At 42.2% G+C, this 17096-nt stretch overlaps 1 protein-coding gene across 1 annotated transcript in view; it reads left to right on the forward strand.

Annotated features, from left to right (window-relative positions):
* Positions 1–17096, forward strand: part of SIK2 (salt inducible kinase 2) — a 67739-nt gene that overhangs the window by 12299 nt on the left and 38344 nt on the right. Inside the window, exons 2-3 of the mRNA XM_032228812.1 lie at positions 3646–3762; positions 12706–12769. Of these exons, the coding sequence (XP_032084703.1) occupies positions 3646–3762; positions 12706–12769 (181 nt within the window). The remainder of the gene's footprint in view (positions 1–3645; positions 3763–12705; positions 12770–17096) is intronic.

Here is a 17096-nt window from a genome sequence, read left to right on the forward strand (position 1 = left end):
CAGCAAATTACGCCAACTAAATATATGCACCACCAAGAAAGATTTCCCTTTACTCGCCGAGAAATTTTCACCATTTCTCTTTCTCAAATGGATTGCAGCTTTCAATATTCTGGAGAAAAGTGCCTGCTTAGAGCCATTTTGGTTTTTAATATTCAATATTTGCCTCTACCATGTATTGTCCAACATATGAAAAAGGGGGTGGTGGTGGTACCGTAACAGTTCAGAATAACGCCGTCTGCATAAAAAGCAACTTAATAAAAAAACTCCGAAGATTGATAAGGGGGTGAAAACCAAATAAACCACATTGTGTAATTATAAGCTAAACCTGTCTGCCAACGTTTGTATGAGAGAGAGAACGAGAACAATTGATACTGATTTTTTTAGAGGTCACCTTGTTCTTTCCTGATTCTTCACTGACAATGCACTGTGATTTTTCAGTTGGTCACTCCTAAATTCTAATTTTTAATTTTAACATGGGCGTATTTTAATTTTTCTCACGGGGACGCGTTGGCTAAGACGATCAGAAAGGATGGCAGTTGGGCGGTTCGAATCCCTAGCACCGCGTAACGGAGTGAGCTCCCGTTCCTTGTCTCGGCTTCTGCCAACCTAGCAGTTCGAAAGCACGTAAAAAAAAAATGCAAGTAGAAAAATAGGAACCACCTTTGGTGGGAAGGGAACAACATTCTGTGCACCTTTGGTGTTGAGTCACGCCGGTCACATGACCACGGAGACGTCTTCGGACAGCGCTGGCTCTTAGGCTTTGAAACGGAGATGAGCGCCGCCCCCTAGAGTCAGGAACGACTAGCACATATGTGTGAATGGAACCTTTACTATTTAAATTTCTAAATGGCTGTCTCTTTGACTCTTTTTTTAAAAAAAAATATATCCAGATTTGTAGATAGTTTGAATTGTGTTAAGCTAAGTGGCTTAGCTTTCTCTTAGCGGTTGTATAATAATATACAGGAGTCCTCCACTTACAACATTTTGCTTAGTGGCCATTCAAAGTTACAGCGGCATTAAAAAAGCATTTTAACCGGAAGGAAGAAAGGAAGGAAAGAGAAAGATAGGAAGGAGAGATGAGAAGGAAGGAAGGAAAGAGAAAGAGATAGGAAGGAGAGATGAGGAGAAGGAAGGAAGGAAGGAAGGAAAGAGATAGGAAGGAGAGATGAGGAGAAGGAAGGAAGGAAAGAGATAGGAAGGAGAGATGAGGAGAAGGAAGGAAGGAAAGAGAAAGAGATAGGAAGGAGAGATGAGAAGGAAGGAAGGAAGGAAGGACTATTTTTCACCTGATTTACATTAAAATCCTTGACAAGTGACTCACATTTAGGACGGTTGCAGTGTTTCCCTTTGTGACCTTCTGACAAGTAAAGTCCATGAGGAATCCAGATTCACTTAACAACCTGGTTATTCATTAAGAACTGTGTTGATTCACTTAGCAAATGTGGTGAGAAAAGTCGTAAGGGAGGGAAAAAAACTCACTTAATAAATCTCACTTAGCAACCTGAATGTTGGGTTCATTGTATGCCTAGGCCAGTGTTTCTCAACCTTGGCCACTTGAAGATGTCCGGACTTCAACTCCCAGAATTCCCCAGCCAGCGTTCGCTGGCTGGGGAATTCTGGGAGTTGAAGTCCGGACATCTTCAAGTGGCCAAGGTTGAGAAACACTGGCCTAGGACTACCTGTGTGGGTTTTTACATCCGAAAGATTGATCATAGTTAAATAGAAAGACATGCAATAAATCAACCCCATTGATTTTGCTTTCTAATCCCACTTTCTTAAAGGACGGTTTTATCTTAAATAACCTTCCCCCCCCCCCCCCCGTCTCTGAGGAATAGTAGGTGGGGAGATTCCTCCTGCAAGCACAGAGAATGTGAGTTAAACCTATGACTAATGCACAACATGTTAGTCATGCCCTTTTAATAGGAGCAACCTTTGAGGCACATTTGGTGTGAAGCAATGTCTGGTTTATTTATTTGTTTTCTTTCTCGGCCGCAGTCCCTTGCTTTGCTTATCCTTTCCTCCACGATAAACCTCAGAAAGTTTGCTCTCCCTTGTGATCTCTGGTGGCCAGGATAAGGCTCAATACTTAAGCCTCGCTTTAAAGCTCTCTGTCCCATTTTAGCACAAACAGGACGACAGTCGATGCTCCGGATTAGGTTCAGTTAAACTGATTTATTGCTGTAGCCTGTGCACATGAATCTTCACCACTAATAGCAGTAGCCCTTAGACTTATATACTGCTTTACAGCCCCCTCTAAGCGGTTGACAGAGTCAGCATATTTGTCCCCAACAATCTTGTGTTCTCACTTCACCAACCTTGGAAGGTTGGAAGGCTGAGTCAACCTTGAGCCAGTCAGGATCGAACTCCTGACAGTCAGCAGAATTAGCTTGCAATATTGAATAGTAACAGGGAAGGAAGGAAGGAAGGAAGGAAGGAAGGAAGGAAGGAAGGAAGGAAGGAAGGAAGGAAAGTAGCAATAGCACTTAGACTTATATACCACTTCACGCTGCTTTACAGCCCTCTCTAAGCAGTCTATAGACTCAGCTTCTTGCCCCCAACAATCTGGGTCCTCATTTTACCCACCTCGAATGGACCGAAGCTGAGTCAACCTTGAGCCTGGTGAGATTGAACCTGCCAAATTGCAGGCAGCCGGCAGTCAGCAGAAGTATCCCGCAGTCCTGCATTCTAATCACTGCGCCACCACGCTTGTTAAAGAGTTACATAAGGGACCAACAGTGCTCAAGGAAGAGTGGGCCGATCTCGCTTGTGACTATGTAGAGATTAGGCTGGTCCCTCTCTTCACTCTCCCCCTCGCTCCTGCCACTCGTTCTCTCACAGCAGGATAGCTGTAAAGAGTAAAACGAGATAAATTAATGGGATCCAGTGCTAATCGAATGGGAGAAGTATATTCTCAAAATCTACTTTTAGGAGAAGTCTTTGAAACACGTTGCTATGGAGAAATGCGCTAGCCAGTGAGTGTGGATCCCATTCTTTCAGGAACCAGCTTCCATCAACTCAAGCACCGCATTGGTTTTTATACAATATATATACATACATACATACATACATGCATACATACATACAAATATAAATATAAATATATTACAACCCCCAGTATGCCCAAATATGGGAGGAAGATCACTACTTCCATTCTCTGTCCTTCGGCTCGTCACAAGAGACCATCCAGACAGACCCAATATTTTTTTACTGTTGCCTTTTTGTTACGTTTGTTATATTTGTGCTGATCAATAAATAAAGGGAGACTAGTATAGATCTATTTCAAGCTATTTAGCTCTCATCAGTTAGCCATACCCTTACTGGGAATACAGCACAGGCTCGATTCCCAGTAAGGGTATGGCTAGCTGATGAGAGCTAAATAGCTTGAAATAGATCTATACTAGTCTCCCTTTATTTATTTATTGATCAGCACAAATATCTCACACACACACACACACACACACACACACACACACACACATATATATATATATAATATTTGCTCTCACTCAATCCACCACCCCACCCACCCCTCGTGCGATGGTTCAGCATTAAGTCAAAACTGGTTCTTGCAGTTTCTTTGCACTTTGGTGAAGCGGCTTATGAAGGCAGGGCTGATCTCATCCTTTTGTTTTTGTGTGTTTCTAGGTGGCAATAAAAATCATCGACAAATCTCAGCTCGATTCTGTGAACCTGGAAAAAATTTACCGGGAGGTACAAATCATGAAAATGCTGGACCATCCACATATTATCAAGCTTTATCAGGTATGTGACACCTCCCCCCCCTCTCTCTGTCTCTCGCCTGTCGAATCTGAAAGTTAAAAAAGTGACAGGGGAAATCCTTAATTCATCCGTGGTTGGTTGCTGTTGGTGGAATTATTGAGCAGTAATTTCTCCCTCCCAATGTACAAATCTGGAAACAATTTGATACTTCAGATCCTTCAAGGTTAGTTTTTTTTTCCCCTTCATCCTTTTTTGAACGTTAACAGCTGTATGGCTTTGAATAATTCATGAATTCACCGGCCTGAACTTCCCTTGGCTTCGGCAACGAAAAGCCAAGGGGGAGCCGGCCTTAAAATTTGTTGACTCGGTCATTGTCGAAAAGAACAAGAGTTTTTTAACCGATTGAGGCTAGTCTGCAGGAATTGTGTTCCGTTTGGAAAATCGGTAGCAGCAGCAACAGCTTCTGAATGCCAGGATCTTAGAATAGAACAGAATTCTTTGTTGGCCAAGTGTGATTGGACACACAAGGGATTTGCCTTTGGTGTATACAGAATGGAATGAAATAGAAATAGGAATAGAATAGAATAGAATTAATAGAGAATAGAAATAAGAATAGAGTAGAATAGAATAGAATAGAACAGAACAGAATTCTTTATTGGCCAAGTGTGATTGGACACACAAGGGATTTGTCTTTGGTGCAGATGCTCTCAGTGGACATAAAAAGACAAGATACGTTCGTCAAGAATCATAAAAGTACAACACTTAGTGATAGTCATAGGGTACAAATAATCAATCAGGTTTACAATCAATATAATCGTAAGGATACAAGCAATAAAGTTATAGTTCTGCAGTCCTAAGTGGGAGGAGGTGGGTGATAGGAACGCTGAGAAGACTAATAGTAACAGTAATGCAGCCTTAGTGAATAGTTCGACAGTGTTGAGGGAATTAGTTGTTTAGCTGAGTGATGGCGTTCGGGGAAAAACTGTCCTTGTGTCTAGTTGTCTTGGTGTGCAGTGCTCCATACCGTCGTTTTGAGGGTGGGAGTTGAAACAATTTATGTCCAGGAGGCGAGGGGTCTGTAGATATTTTCTCAGCCCTCTTTTTGACTCGTGCAGTGTTACAGGTCCTCAACGGAAGGCAGGTTGGCAGTAATTGTTTATTCTGCCGTTCCGATTATCCTCTGAAGTCCGTGTCTGTCTTGTTGCGTTGCAGAGCCAAACCAGACAGTTATGGAGGTGCAGAGGACAGACTCAATCCTTCCTCTTGACTTATAATCTTGACTTAATAATTGTTAGCAAGTACAGGTGGATTTACAGCCATCCGTTTAGTGACTGTGAAGTTACAACAGCGTTGGGCAAAGTGACTTATGACCATTTTCCACACTTACGACCGTTGTGGTATCCCCACGGTCGTATGATCAAAATTCAGGCACTTGGCAACTGTTCCTTATTTATGACGGTTGTAGCGTCCCGGGGTCACGCGATCCCCTTTGCAACCTTCTGACAGGCGAACTCAAGGGGGGTAGCGAGGTTCCCTTAACAACCATGTTATTAAGATTTGCGGTGATTTAACTTGAGGTTGTAAGATGGGCCAAAATTCATTGAACTGTCTCGCTTAGTGACAGGAACGTTTCGTATGTCAAGGATTATCTGCAGGCCTTGCCCATGTTGCACAATTGTGCCTATGTGGTTTCTTTCATCTGCAGGGCTGACAGCTATGCTAACCAAAGGCTTGCAGGGTAAACCATCGTATATCTGAATGGCTTGACTTCTAGCCAGTTTGTTGGTCTGCAAGGAACCGAGGTTTAGAAATGTTTACCGTATCTTTTGTAGTATAAGATGCACCAAGATTTTGAAGAGGCAAATTAAGAAAAAAGGTTTTACACTCTGCAGACCTCCCAAAAACAGCCCGTTTTTCACGAAAACAGGCCCATTTTTTGTTCAAAAAAAGAGCATGCATAGCCTTTATAATGCTCCTGGCGGCTGGGGAGGGGCAAAAAATGAGCCAAAAACCAGGCCCATTTTTTGCCCCCCAAAAAGGGCATGCATAGCCTTTAGGAAGCTTATAGAGTGCTTCTGGGGCTGGGGGGGGCAGAAATGAGCAAAAAACAGCCCATTTTTTCTGCTCATTTTTGCCCTCCCCAGCCCCCAGGAGCACTCTGGAGGCCTCCTAAAGGCTCTGCACGGCAATTTATTCAAAGGGAGCGGGGTTTCAGGAGGCCAAAAATGCTGTATTCAGTGTATTAGACGCACCCAGATTTTCACCCTCTTTTTTGAGGGAGAAAGGTGCGTCTTATACTCCAAAAAAATACGGTAACCCCAGGCGTGTTAAGAGAAATGGCCATGGCTTGGGCATAATGCTGAACATTTCCACCCTGGTTGCTGGTTAGTTTATCTGTCTCTGCTTGAAGAAAGAGTGGAGCAGGAAGCCAAGATTCATCAGCCCACTTTCTTACTAACAAGCCACGTTGGGGAAGAATCCTGGCTTAAGAGTCTTTTAAGGAAAGCAGTGAGACGCTTGAGGTTATTGGCTCTCGCTAAACATAAGGTCGGATGGATCAGTGGGATCCCTGACAGGATCCTGTTTATGTAATCTGCGGTGTGACCTGAATAGCTTTGCCCCAGCGTGTTCAAGTCGAGCGATTCCCTACGCCACAATTTGCCAGCTTCCATTTGTATCGTGACTTTTACTCTTGGTGTAAAGCAGGGATGGGCATCTGTGGCCCTTTTAAAGCTGCGGACTTCAACTCCCAGAATTCCCTTTTTTTTAAATTTGGTTTTAGTTGAATAAACATTACAAACATTGGACATAAAGCGACCTCTCTGGCTTTGTCATTTCCATACGTATTTTAACATAACCACAAATGCACTTTCCGCTTATCGTACATAGCTACGTTAACCTTATTAACACATCCCCTTATCCTCCTTTATATATTTATCTATGTATTGTCCAATTCCAATTTTACAATCCTCAAAATATTCTGTTCCGATTCCTTTTCCTCATTTCCAGCCATTGATACATTTTGTTCCAAATTTCATAATATTCTGTCTCATCTCTATTTCTGATTTCTACTGTCAGTCTGTCCATTTCTGCACAGATCAAAAAAAATTTTTATTACCGCTTCTTCCGTGAGGGCATCTCTGTTTTTCCAATTTTGTGCATATACGAATCTTGCTGCGGTTATCCCATGCAGCATTAAATATGTCACTCCTTTACTATATTTTTCTTTTATTATTCCTAATAGGAATACTTCTGGTTTCAAATCTATCTTTTGATCTAACATCTCTTCCAACCATGTCTTTATCTGACGCCAAAATTCCTTGGCTTTTGTACATAACCACCACATATGATAAAAAGCCAAATTACATTTCTAACGCTGCAGAAATGGATTCTTATTCATTTTTGCTAACCTCGTGGGAGGAAGATGCCACCTATAAAACATTTTGTACAAGTTTTCTGTATACGAAGTGGCTAGTCTTAGTTTTCTATTTCTTACACTTAATGCTAATCCATATTCCGCAAATATGAATTTATGTGGAACCTGTTTATCAACTCTCCCAATTTATCGGTGAGTTGCTACTGGCCAAAGCGCTGAAGACTGATCTAATTCCTTCAGACAAATACAGCTCTTAAATAAGTTTGAAAGTTTAAATAGATCACATAATATTTGACTTTAATATGGCCTTCCTTGTTATGTTCCTCCATGCTGTCCTACCAAAAAGAATTTCATTTTAGCATTAATCAAGTGAATATCTTAGAAACGTCCTTGTCTAGGGCAGCGTATCTCCATTAGCATTGATTATCTTTTATCTTATGCGGGTGGTATGCGCACACAAAGTATTAAGCAATCAGGAGTTTATGTAACATCGATACAGAAAGCTACATTATGCCCCTTTAAACAGTTAAACGCTACTTATTTTGATACTCAACGTTGATCTGTCTGATAAAGAAGGATGGTTTGATTTTGAACAGAAGTCTTTCTCATGAACCAGGTGTTTGAAATGATGGCAGCCAGTTGTAGAACCGAGGTATTGTGTTTCTCCGAAAATAAGACAAAATAAACGCTTGGTTTTATTTTCGGGGAGGTCTTATTATTTTTGAGGTGCAGGAGGCGGCGAGCGTGGTCACTTCATGGCTGCTGCTCTGTTGCAATATTTTTGGGGAGGGCTTATTTGGGGGGGTGGCTTATTTTAGCGCATGCGCTCAAATGCCCGATTGGGATTATTATCCAGGGAGATCTTACCCTGTTTCTGTCAGCTGCGACTTCATTTAGTAATCAGGAAAGAAACCACTCAACTCCATTTCTTTGAAATCAAGCTGACTGCAGTTTTGCAGTTCGGCTGTTCAAATCTCACCGGCTCAAGGTTGACTCAGCCTTCCATCCTTCCGAGGTGGGTAAAATGAGGACCCGGGTTGTTGTTGGGGGCAATATGCTGACTCTGTCAACCGCTTAGAGAGGGCTGAAAGCCCTATGAAGCGGTATATAAGTCTAAATGCTATTGCTATTGCTAAGTGTACTTTTACTAGTTATAAACAAACAGTAGCAAAGCTAAGCTGAATCTGGTTAATTAGGCGCGAAAGCAAATAATATCATGTATAATTCAATCCCCTCCCCTTGGCACCCCAGTCCATAGTCCAATTATAATGCACCCAACTGTCAGGTGGGAGATAACTTCAAAAGACATCACCAGGATGGAATGCTGGACAGTTAGCCTTGGCGGGAAACTCCCTTCCTCCGCATGCGCAGTAAGATGGTCAGGTCAGCGTCTAGAATCTTCCTCCAGCACATCATGATTCCTCTCCCAAATACTATGCCCCCCCCTCCCCGTTTCAATGGCAGCCTAAGCAGCAGCAAAGCGGAGGCTGACAGTTTCCCTGAAAATAAGACCTCCCCAGATAATAAGCCCAATTGGGCTTTTGAGCGCATGCACTAAAATAAGCCCTCCCCGAAAATATTGCAACACCGCAGCAGCCATGAGGTGGCGCAGTGGGTAGAGTGCAGTAATGCAGGCTACTTCAGCTGACTGTTATCTGCAGTTCGGCGGTTCAAATCTCACCAGGCTCAGGGTTGACTCAGCCTTCCATCCTTCCGAGGTGGGTAAAATGAGCACCCAATAGCAGTAGACTTATATACCGCTTCATAGGCCTTTCAGGTCTCTCTAAGCGGTTTACAGAGAGTCAGCATATTGCCCCCAACAATCTGGGTCCTCATTTTACCCACCTCGGAAGGATGGAAGGCTGAGTCAACCCTGAGCCGGTGAGATTTGAACCGCTGACCTGCTGATCTAGCAGTAGCCTGCAGTGCTGCATTTAACCACTGCGCCACCTTGGCACCCAGACTGTTGGGGGCAATATGCTGACTCTGTAAACCGCTTAGAGAGGGCTGAAAGCCCTATGAAGCGGTATATAAGTCTAACTGCTATTGCTATTGCCGCCTCCTGCACCTCAAAAATAATAAGACCTCCCCGAAAATAAGGCTGAGCGCTTATTTCAGAGGGGGGGTCAAAAGAAAATAAGACCCTGTCTTATTTTTGGGGAAACAGGGAAGGAAGTAGTTGAGACTTCACCATGGAGTGAGCCAAAACTCAAGAACAGAAGTTTTAAGCGCGGAGAGGGAAGGCAGTAATTCAGGAGCAAATCCCAGGCGTGAATCAGTCAAATGAGCAGAGTTTTTCGGAAGCTGTGCTGTGGGCCACCAGATGCCATCGGATTCCGACGCCTGTAAATGTCTTGCTTAGAACTATCTTTATTAGTTTACCCAATGTCATTAGCAAATTACTCGTATTAAATGTTGAAGCTCAAGAAGAAGAGACCTCCCCACCATTTAAAGAAGAAACATTTGGTTTAACAAGGATTGGCTGGGGCTTTTTATTAAATCATGTCTCAATATTGACAGCGGGCTGTAAATCAAGCGGTTAATGGCGATATAATAAAACGAACAGCTTACTTATTTGAACTGGAATTTAGACATGAGAGAACGATCCAGATCGTTAAAAAAAAAAAAAACCTCAACATAATACTATTTCATGCTCTGAGATCTTCTGGAAAAAGCAGCCAGCTGTCATCAGGATTCTTTTAGTCATCTTTAAAAAGCCTTTTGCTTTTGCTATGGAGCAGTCGAGACTTCCTTTGACTTCTAATTATCCAAATCCTTCCAATGATTTCGCCAATAAATACATTCAGAAGAAGCCTCCCAGCTTACTATGGTTGGGTGGTGTTTCATGCAAATCTTTTTCAGCCTTGTTGATTTCCTCACTGGTTTTTTTTTAAGTTTTAATTTGTTAATTTTAATCTGGTTTTTTTTAAAAAATTCTTTTCTTAACTGTGCTGTTAGTCACATTTTTATATTATTTTATAGTGTTGTTTGTAAACTGCCCAGAATTACTTTGGTGAGATGGGCAGTGTAGAAGATGATAGGTAGGTAGGTAGGTAGGTAGGTAGGTAGGTAGGTAGGTAGGTAGGTAGGTGGGTGGGGAGAGAGAGAGAGAGAGAGAGAGAGAGAGAGAGAGAGAGAGAGATGATAGAGAGATGATAGATAGATAGATAGATAGATAGATAGATAGATAGATAGATAGATAGATAGATAGATGATAGATAGATGATAGATATAGATAGATAAGAGTAGATAGATGATAGATAGATAGATAGATAGATAGATAGATAGATAGATAGATAGATAGATAGAAGTAGATAGATAGATGATAGAGAGAGAGAGAGATGATAGATAGATAGATAGATAGATAGATAGATAGATAGATAGATAGATAGATAGATAGATAGATGATAGAGTAGATAGATAGATAGATAGATAGATAAGAGTAGATAGATGATAGATAGATAGATAGATAGATAGATAGATAGATAGATAGATAGATAGATAGATAGATAGATAGATAAGAGTAGATAGATGATAGATAGATGATAGATGATAGATAGATAGATAGATAGATAGATAGATAGATAGATAGATAGATAGATAGATATAGATGAGAGAGAGAGAGGAGGGAGTGATGGATGGTTGGATGGATGAATGGAAAGAGAGAGAGGAAGAGAGAGAGATGGAGATAGGTAGAGATAGATGGATACATAGATACATAGACAAACAGAAAGAGAGACAGACCCATTCTGTTCTAACCAACTATGGCGAAGAGCCGGCATCCTTTATCTCAACCTGAGAAATTACGTTGGGGACTTTGCTGATTTGTGTGTGTCAGGAGGCCTGGTCTGAAATAGCCGCAGCCCTCGCTCGCCATCCTTGCACTTCTTCTCAAGGCCCGAGAAAAACCCTCCCAGCTTTGCAAGTCTCCAACTTTCTCCAACATTTATTAAAAGCCTTTCGGTCTCCCCTCCCTCGTTTCAAGAAGGGGCCAGGCTGTTTTAACATTCTAAGTGAGATTATTATTCACAAACGCCAGCAGCTCTCTCTCTCCGGCACACGAGGTTTTGCAATCTGTGTTCGATTTGGGGAAAAAATATATATATTTGAAGTTCTTGGAAGTGTCTTGTGATAGCTTGAAAGCAGACAAACGTATTCTGGCATAAACCCCTTTGTGGATCCCATCCAATTCCCTCATTTCCGTATTTAAACACTTGGGAGACAGAAATTGGTACTGATCTAGTTGGGCCATCTAAAATGCCCCACTTGACCAATGCTGTCTTCTCTTCACCCCAAATTATAACACCCTGGAGAAGAATACGGTTAACCGGCAAGGACGAGAGTATTGGGATACTCTGTTCTTGCAAGATTTCAAAAACCCCATTTGTGGTTCTTATTTGCCTTCCTATTTTGTGCAAAAGCCATTGGAGAATTGTTTAATGAGAGCTGATCTTCCCCCCCCCCCAAAAAAACATCTATTCATTTTGGTGCCAAGTGATTTATCTTGTCTCTGCCTTCAACTATCTGGCATTGTTTTCTTATATTTGGCATCCCCACAGTAAATGCTTAGATGTGTCAGGGAGGCGATGCAGAATTCAGGACTATGGATTTTATTTGTTCGCCTGCTAATTTGGAAGTTATTGCTTCAGCATATTGGCTCAAATCCCACAACGTTCGTCTTTGCGGTTTATTCTGAGAAACCTCCATATATCTTAAGGTTGTTTGTGTTCCGGTAACGAGGCATTCCTTTTAATCACCAATTTGGGGGTGCCTGATCTCCATCAAGCCTTCTTCACCTTTGAATTTTTGAATTTTTGAAGTTATTTAGAATTTGTCTAAATTTGAAGTCAGGATGGAGAGGAGAAAGGAGAGGAACAGGAAAGGCAGAAGAAGGGGGGAAGGATAAAGAGGAGGAAGAGAAAGAAGAGAAGGGAAAGGAGGTGGGAAGAAAGAAGGAGAGAAGAAAGAGAAGAAACTGGGGGAGGAAGGAGGGAGGGAAGAGGAGAGGGTAGTAAAGAGGGAAAGAGGGAGGGAAAGAAAGAGAGAAGGAGAGTTGAAAGGAAGGAAGGAAGGAGGGAGGAAAGGAGGGAGATTAAGAGAAAAGGAAGGAGGAGGGAAAGAGGAAGGGAAGGAGGGAAGGTATGTGAGAAGGAGGGGGGGTCGAGGGAGGGAAAGGAGGGGGAAGGAAAGGAGGAAAGGAGGAAAGAAAGGAGGGAAGGCAGGGGAGAAGGAAGTAAGGGGGGAGGGAAGAAAAGGGTATGGAAAAGAAGAAATGAGGGAAGAGAAGAGGGAGGGAAGGAATAAGATACCTAACCTTTGATGTTTATAAGGATTTGATAGTATGGGAATATCTCGAAATGTAGTTGTATTGTTTTTTACAAGTTATGGATGTTGTATTTTCTTTTTACCAATAAAATCTTTTTTTTAAATAAAATAAAAAAAAAGAATTTGTCTACGTGTCATGATAACCTCTGGTGTTTCATTCACCCCAGGAAAAATATTTAAAAAGTTGCTTCCAAAGATTTCCTGGGATTTCCACACACACACCCGCCGCCACCCCTTCCCTCTTTTTGCCACTTAAAATGATGTTTTATGTCTTTCATTCACAGGTGATGGAGACCAAAAGCATGCTTTACCTTGTGACGGAATATGCCAAAAATGGAGAAATCTTTGGTAAGCTTTCTGACTATAAAAATAGCTTGTTGGTTTCTTCCAACAGTTGCGCGCTGTCATGTATTTGGAAATGATCTTTGCTCTTAAAAATAGAAGCTTTTCTCTGCTCAGTCGTCCAGAAACAAAGAGTGGGGGATTTTGGACAGTAGATTATTCACTCCGGTATGTCCTCGGTCCCAAAATTAAGATGGTTCCTCTTTCCATTGGCATGCCGTATCCTGCGAGTGATTTCAGAAGGGGAAGTGCAGTCTTCATCAATTTCAATTTCCCTTCTCTTAGATCTGTGTTTCTCAACCTTGGCCACTTGAAGATGTCCGGACTTCAACTCCCAGAATTCCCCAGCCAGCATTCGCTGGCTGGGGAATTCTGGGAGTTGAAGTCCGGACATCTTCAAGTAGCCAAGGTTGAGAAACACTGGCCTAGGACTACCTGTGTGGGTTTTTACATCCGAAAGATTGATCATAGTTAAATAGAAAAGACATGCAATAAATCAACCCCATTGATTTTGCTTTCTAATCCCACTTTCTTAAAGGACGGTTTTATCTTAAATAACCTTTCCCCCCCACTGTCTCTGAGGAATGGGGTTGATTTATTGCATGTCTTTCTATTTAACTATGATCAATCTTTCGGATGTAAAAACCCACACAGGTAGTCTTAGGCCAGTGTTTCTCAACCTTGGCCACTTGAAGATGTCCGGACTTCAACTCCCAGAATTCCCCAGCCAGCGAATGCTGGCTGGGGAATTCTGAGAGTTGAAGCCTGGACATCTTCAAGTGGCCAAGGTTGAGAAACACTGTCTTAGATTATTGGCAATGTTGGCTAAGATGATGACAGCGAGAACATAACAGCACAGACTCCTCCTTCCCAACCCTGTTTTAGGACAAATGGCAAACATTTCACTGTGAAGGCAGTTTGCGTTGCCTGTCTGGGGTCAACAGTTAAAGCAAAACTATTTTTTATTATTATTTGTAACCATTGATTGGGGCTCCAGAATAATTTCTCAGGCTGCAAATAAATCCGTCCTGCAGATGTTCTCGCAATCTTTAAGCTCAACTTTTTTTTTTTTTGAGTCTTGCACGGCTTTGAAATGTTTATTCCACTCCTTAATTCAGGATGTGCATGGGGAGTTTGAAATTATACACCTGCGAAGGGGAAGTATGCAATCTCACTAGCACAACCCCGTCATGCTGTGGGGTATGGTAGTCATTTTAAGAGAGTAATATGAGCTGTCTCTCTCACAAGTTTGTGCCTTTTAATGAAAATCCTGGAAAGTTAGTTCCAGATTCTTCCTGTTTGTGTCACCCAAATCAGGAAGAGGGTAGCACATTTTCGGATCAATGCCTTTTATGAAAAGGTAGAAACTTTTGTGAGGCATCATTCATTTCATCAGTGGTCTGAAGTGGCCAAATTGATGAAGGATTTAGAGTGGGAAGAGAGAAGGTGCGGAACTGGGATAATTTTGCAATTGCAGGCTATATGGAAGAAATATTATTTTGTCAATTAACATTTGTAACAAACCACTGGATTTGTTGAGGTCTTTTGAGGCAGCCTAAAACTTTGGATGCGTGCGTGTTTGGCAATCTCTCACTCAATGGTGCTGTTATTATTTCTCTTTTTGCCCCCAAAAGAGATCTGTCATGGAATTCCTTTGGAAACCAAAGTGCTTTGAATATTATTTTTGTCCTTATTTGGTCAAACTCGTGTCACGTCATTCTTTTGGGGGAAAATTTGCCTTTGTTTGTTCTGCACGGAATTCCGAAGAGCCGCGATTCTCCATCTTGACAAGCTTTAAGACGTGCGGACTTCAACTCCCATAATTCCTCGGCCAGCTGTGAATTCTGGGAGTTGAAGTCCGCACGTTTTAAAGCCGTCAAGGTTGAGAAACACTGACGAAGGGCACCGCTGGCCGATGATTGCAGACGTAGACTAGCACATTAGAGAGAGAGCATGCAAGGTTCCCACTGTGTAATCCAAATAATCAGGACGTCCTGGAAGTGTTTAAACCAGATAATGTATGCAAAGGACCGAGGGTGTAAGGAGCCAACCGCCAAAAGTCTTTTAAGAGCTGAAATGTAAAGGCTGCTTTTAATCTCATTAGCCCGCTTTATCTTGAGTCGTCATTGGGTAAGATTGCCAGACTTGGGATTGGACTGTGCAAAAAGAAAGGAAAGAAAGAAAGAAAGAAAGAAAAAAAATAAGAAAGAAAGAAAAAGAAAAGTAGGAAAGAAAGGAAAGAAAAAGAAAGAGAAAGAAAGGACAAGAAAGAAGGAAAGGAAGAAAGAAAAAGAAAGAAAGAAGGAAAGAAAGAAGGAAAGGAAGGAAAGAAAGAAGGAGAAAAAGAAAGAAAGAGAAGGAAAGAAAGAAAGGGAAAGAAAGAGAAAGAAAGAGAAAGAAAGAAAGAAAAAGAAAGAAAGAGAAAGAAATAAAAAGAAAGAAAAATAAAGAAAGAAAGAAATAGAAAGAGAAAGAAAGAAAGAGAAAGAAAGAAAGAAAGGGAAAGAAAGAAATAGAAAGAAAGAAGAAAAAGAAAGAAAGAGAAAGAAAGAGAAAGAAAGAAAGAAAGAAAAAGAAAGAAAGAAAGAAAGAAAGAAAGGGAAAGAAAGAAAGAAGGAAAGAAAGAAAGAAAGGGAAAGAAAGAAAGAGAAAGAAAGAAAGAAAGAAAGAAAGAAGGAAGGAAGGAAGAGAAAGAAAGAGAAAGGAAGGAAGAGAGAGAGAGGAAGAAAGAAGAAAGAAAGGAAGGAAGAAAGAGGGAGGAAGGAAGAAAGAAAGAAAGAAAGAAAGAAAGAAGGAGGGAGGGAGGAAGAAAGAAAGGGAAAGAAAGAAAGAAAGAAAGAAAGAAAGAAGGAAGAAAGAGGGAGGAAGGAAGAAAGAAAGAAGGAGGGCGGGAGGAAGAAAGAAAGAAAGGGAAAGAAAGAAAGAGAAAGAAAGAAAGGGAAAGAAAGAAAGAAAGAAAGGTGGCACATGATAGATTATATATGACTGAGGGCAACTTCCTCCAATGTCACATTTCTTGGGTACTTCTTTGCGTCGGGATGTTTCAGAACGCAAAATCCAGTGGATGACTAAGAGTCAGGCTGCAGTCTTGGCTTCCTATTTCGGAAGAGCTTTGAGGGTTTGTGACATTAACGGCAGGAGGAATTTGCGTGGGGGTCCCTGATAGAGAAGCGGGCGGGCGAGAGTTTGGTCCCGGTAGAAAGAGAGCACCTTATTCGTTATGCTCAGGGCGCAATTGTGGTTTCCGAGCTTGGTTGTTTTCTGGCAGACGTTTCATGACCAAGCTGGGTAATATCATCAGAGCTAGCGATTGTGTTATCTAGGTCGATAACCTACTGATAACCACCAAACTCCGAGAACCCCAAGGACAACCACAAGGATTTGGTCTCTCCGTAGGGTGAGTCATCCCCCATGTCCTTGGGCCTAATCCATGCCTTGGCCCGGCTTCTCCAGAATGCTTAGATAAAACTCAAACGGGGGACGAACATTATACAGGGCTCCAAACCCTTCCAAGAAGAGAGATGCCCGTGAGAATTCTTGGAGGTATCAGCCATGTCACCATTATTAAGCGGATTGGAGGATATTCTTCCAGCCTCAATTTTGCCTATTTTCTGGGTGGCATAAAATGGAGAGAGGTTAGACCAGTGACGGCGAATCTTTTAAGCCACCAAGTGCCCAAAGTGTGTGCACGCCCCCAAACTGCAAGTCGCAGGCGCATGTGTGCCCATGCGTGCACCATTGTGCATGTGCCTGCAACCCACCCAAGCAGCAAAGCGTGGGTGCATGCGTGCGCCCCGTGTATGCATACACCCCCTCGCAAATGTGCAGCAGGGACCCAAAGACTAGCCGGTGGGAGGCGCTTGTGGATACGCGGCACAGAGCTGGGGCGAAGGCACACATGCCCACGGAGAGGGCTTTGTGTGCCACCACTGGGTTAGATTTTTGTTTCTCAACCTTGGTCACTTTCAGATGCGTGGACTCCCAAAAACCAGAATTCCCCCAGCCAGCCTTGCACATAACTGAAAATGTTCATGGTTGAGAAAGGGGCTATTTTTGTTCGTGCTTCACTTCCTCATCGGTGAAGGCCGTGTGCGCTGCTCTGCAGAGGCTGGCTTCCCGGATGACCGATTGGCCCCCTTGTTTTGCCCCCTTTCAGTCATCTTCGATGGGTGAATATTATTGTTCTGCTTCTTTTTTTCAAAGTCTTCCTATGTTTCACCATTTAGAAAAACAGGTTTTCATGGTTTTCGGCTTCCCAAAGAGCCTAGTGTTCTTTTGGGGAGGTGTGTGTGTGTGTGTGTGTGTGTGTGTTGGATGCATAATTGTGCAGTAT

Source organism: Thamnophis elegans, chromosome 13 (assembly GCF_009769535.1).
Source record: "Thamnophis elegans isolate rThaEle1 chromosome 13, rThaEle1.pri, whole genome shotgun sequence".
In the NCBI taxonomy this organism is placed as follows: Eukaryota; Metazoa; Chordata; class Lepidosauria; order Squamata; family Colubridae; genus Thamnophis; species Thamnophis elegans.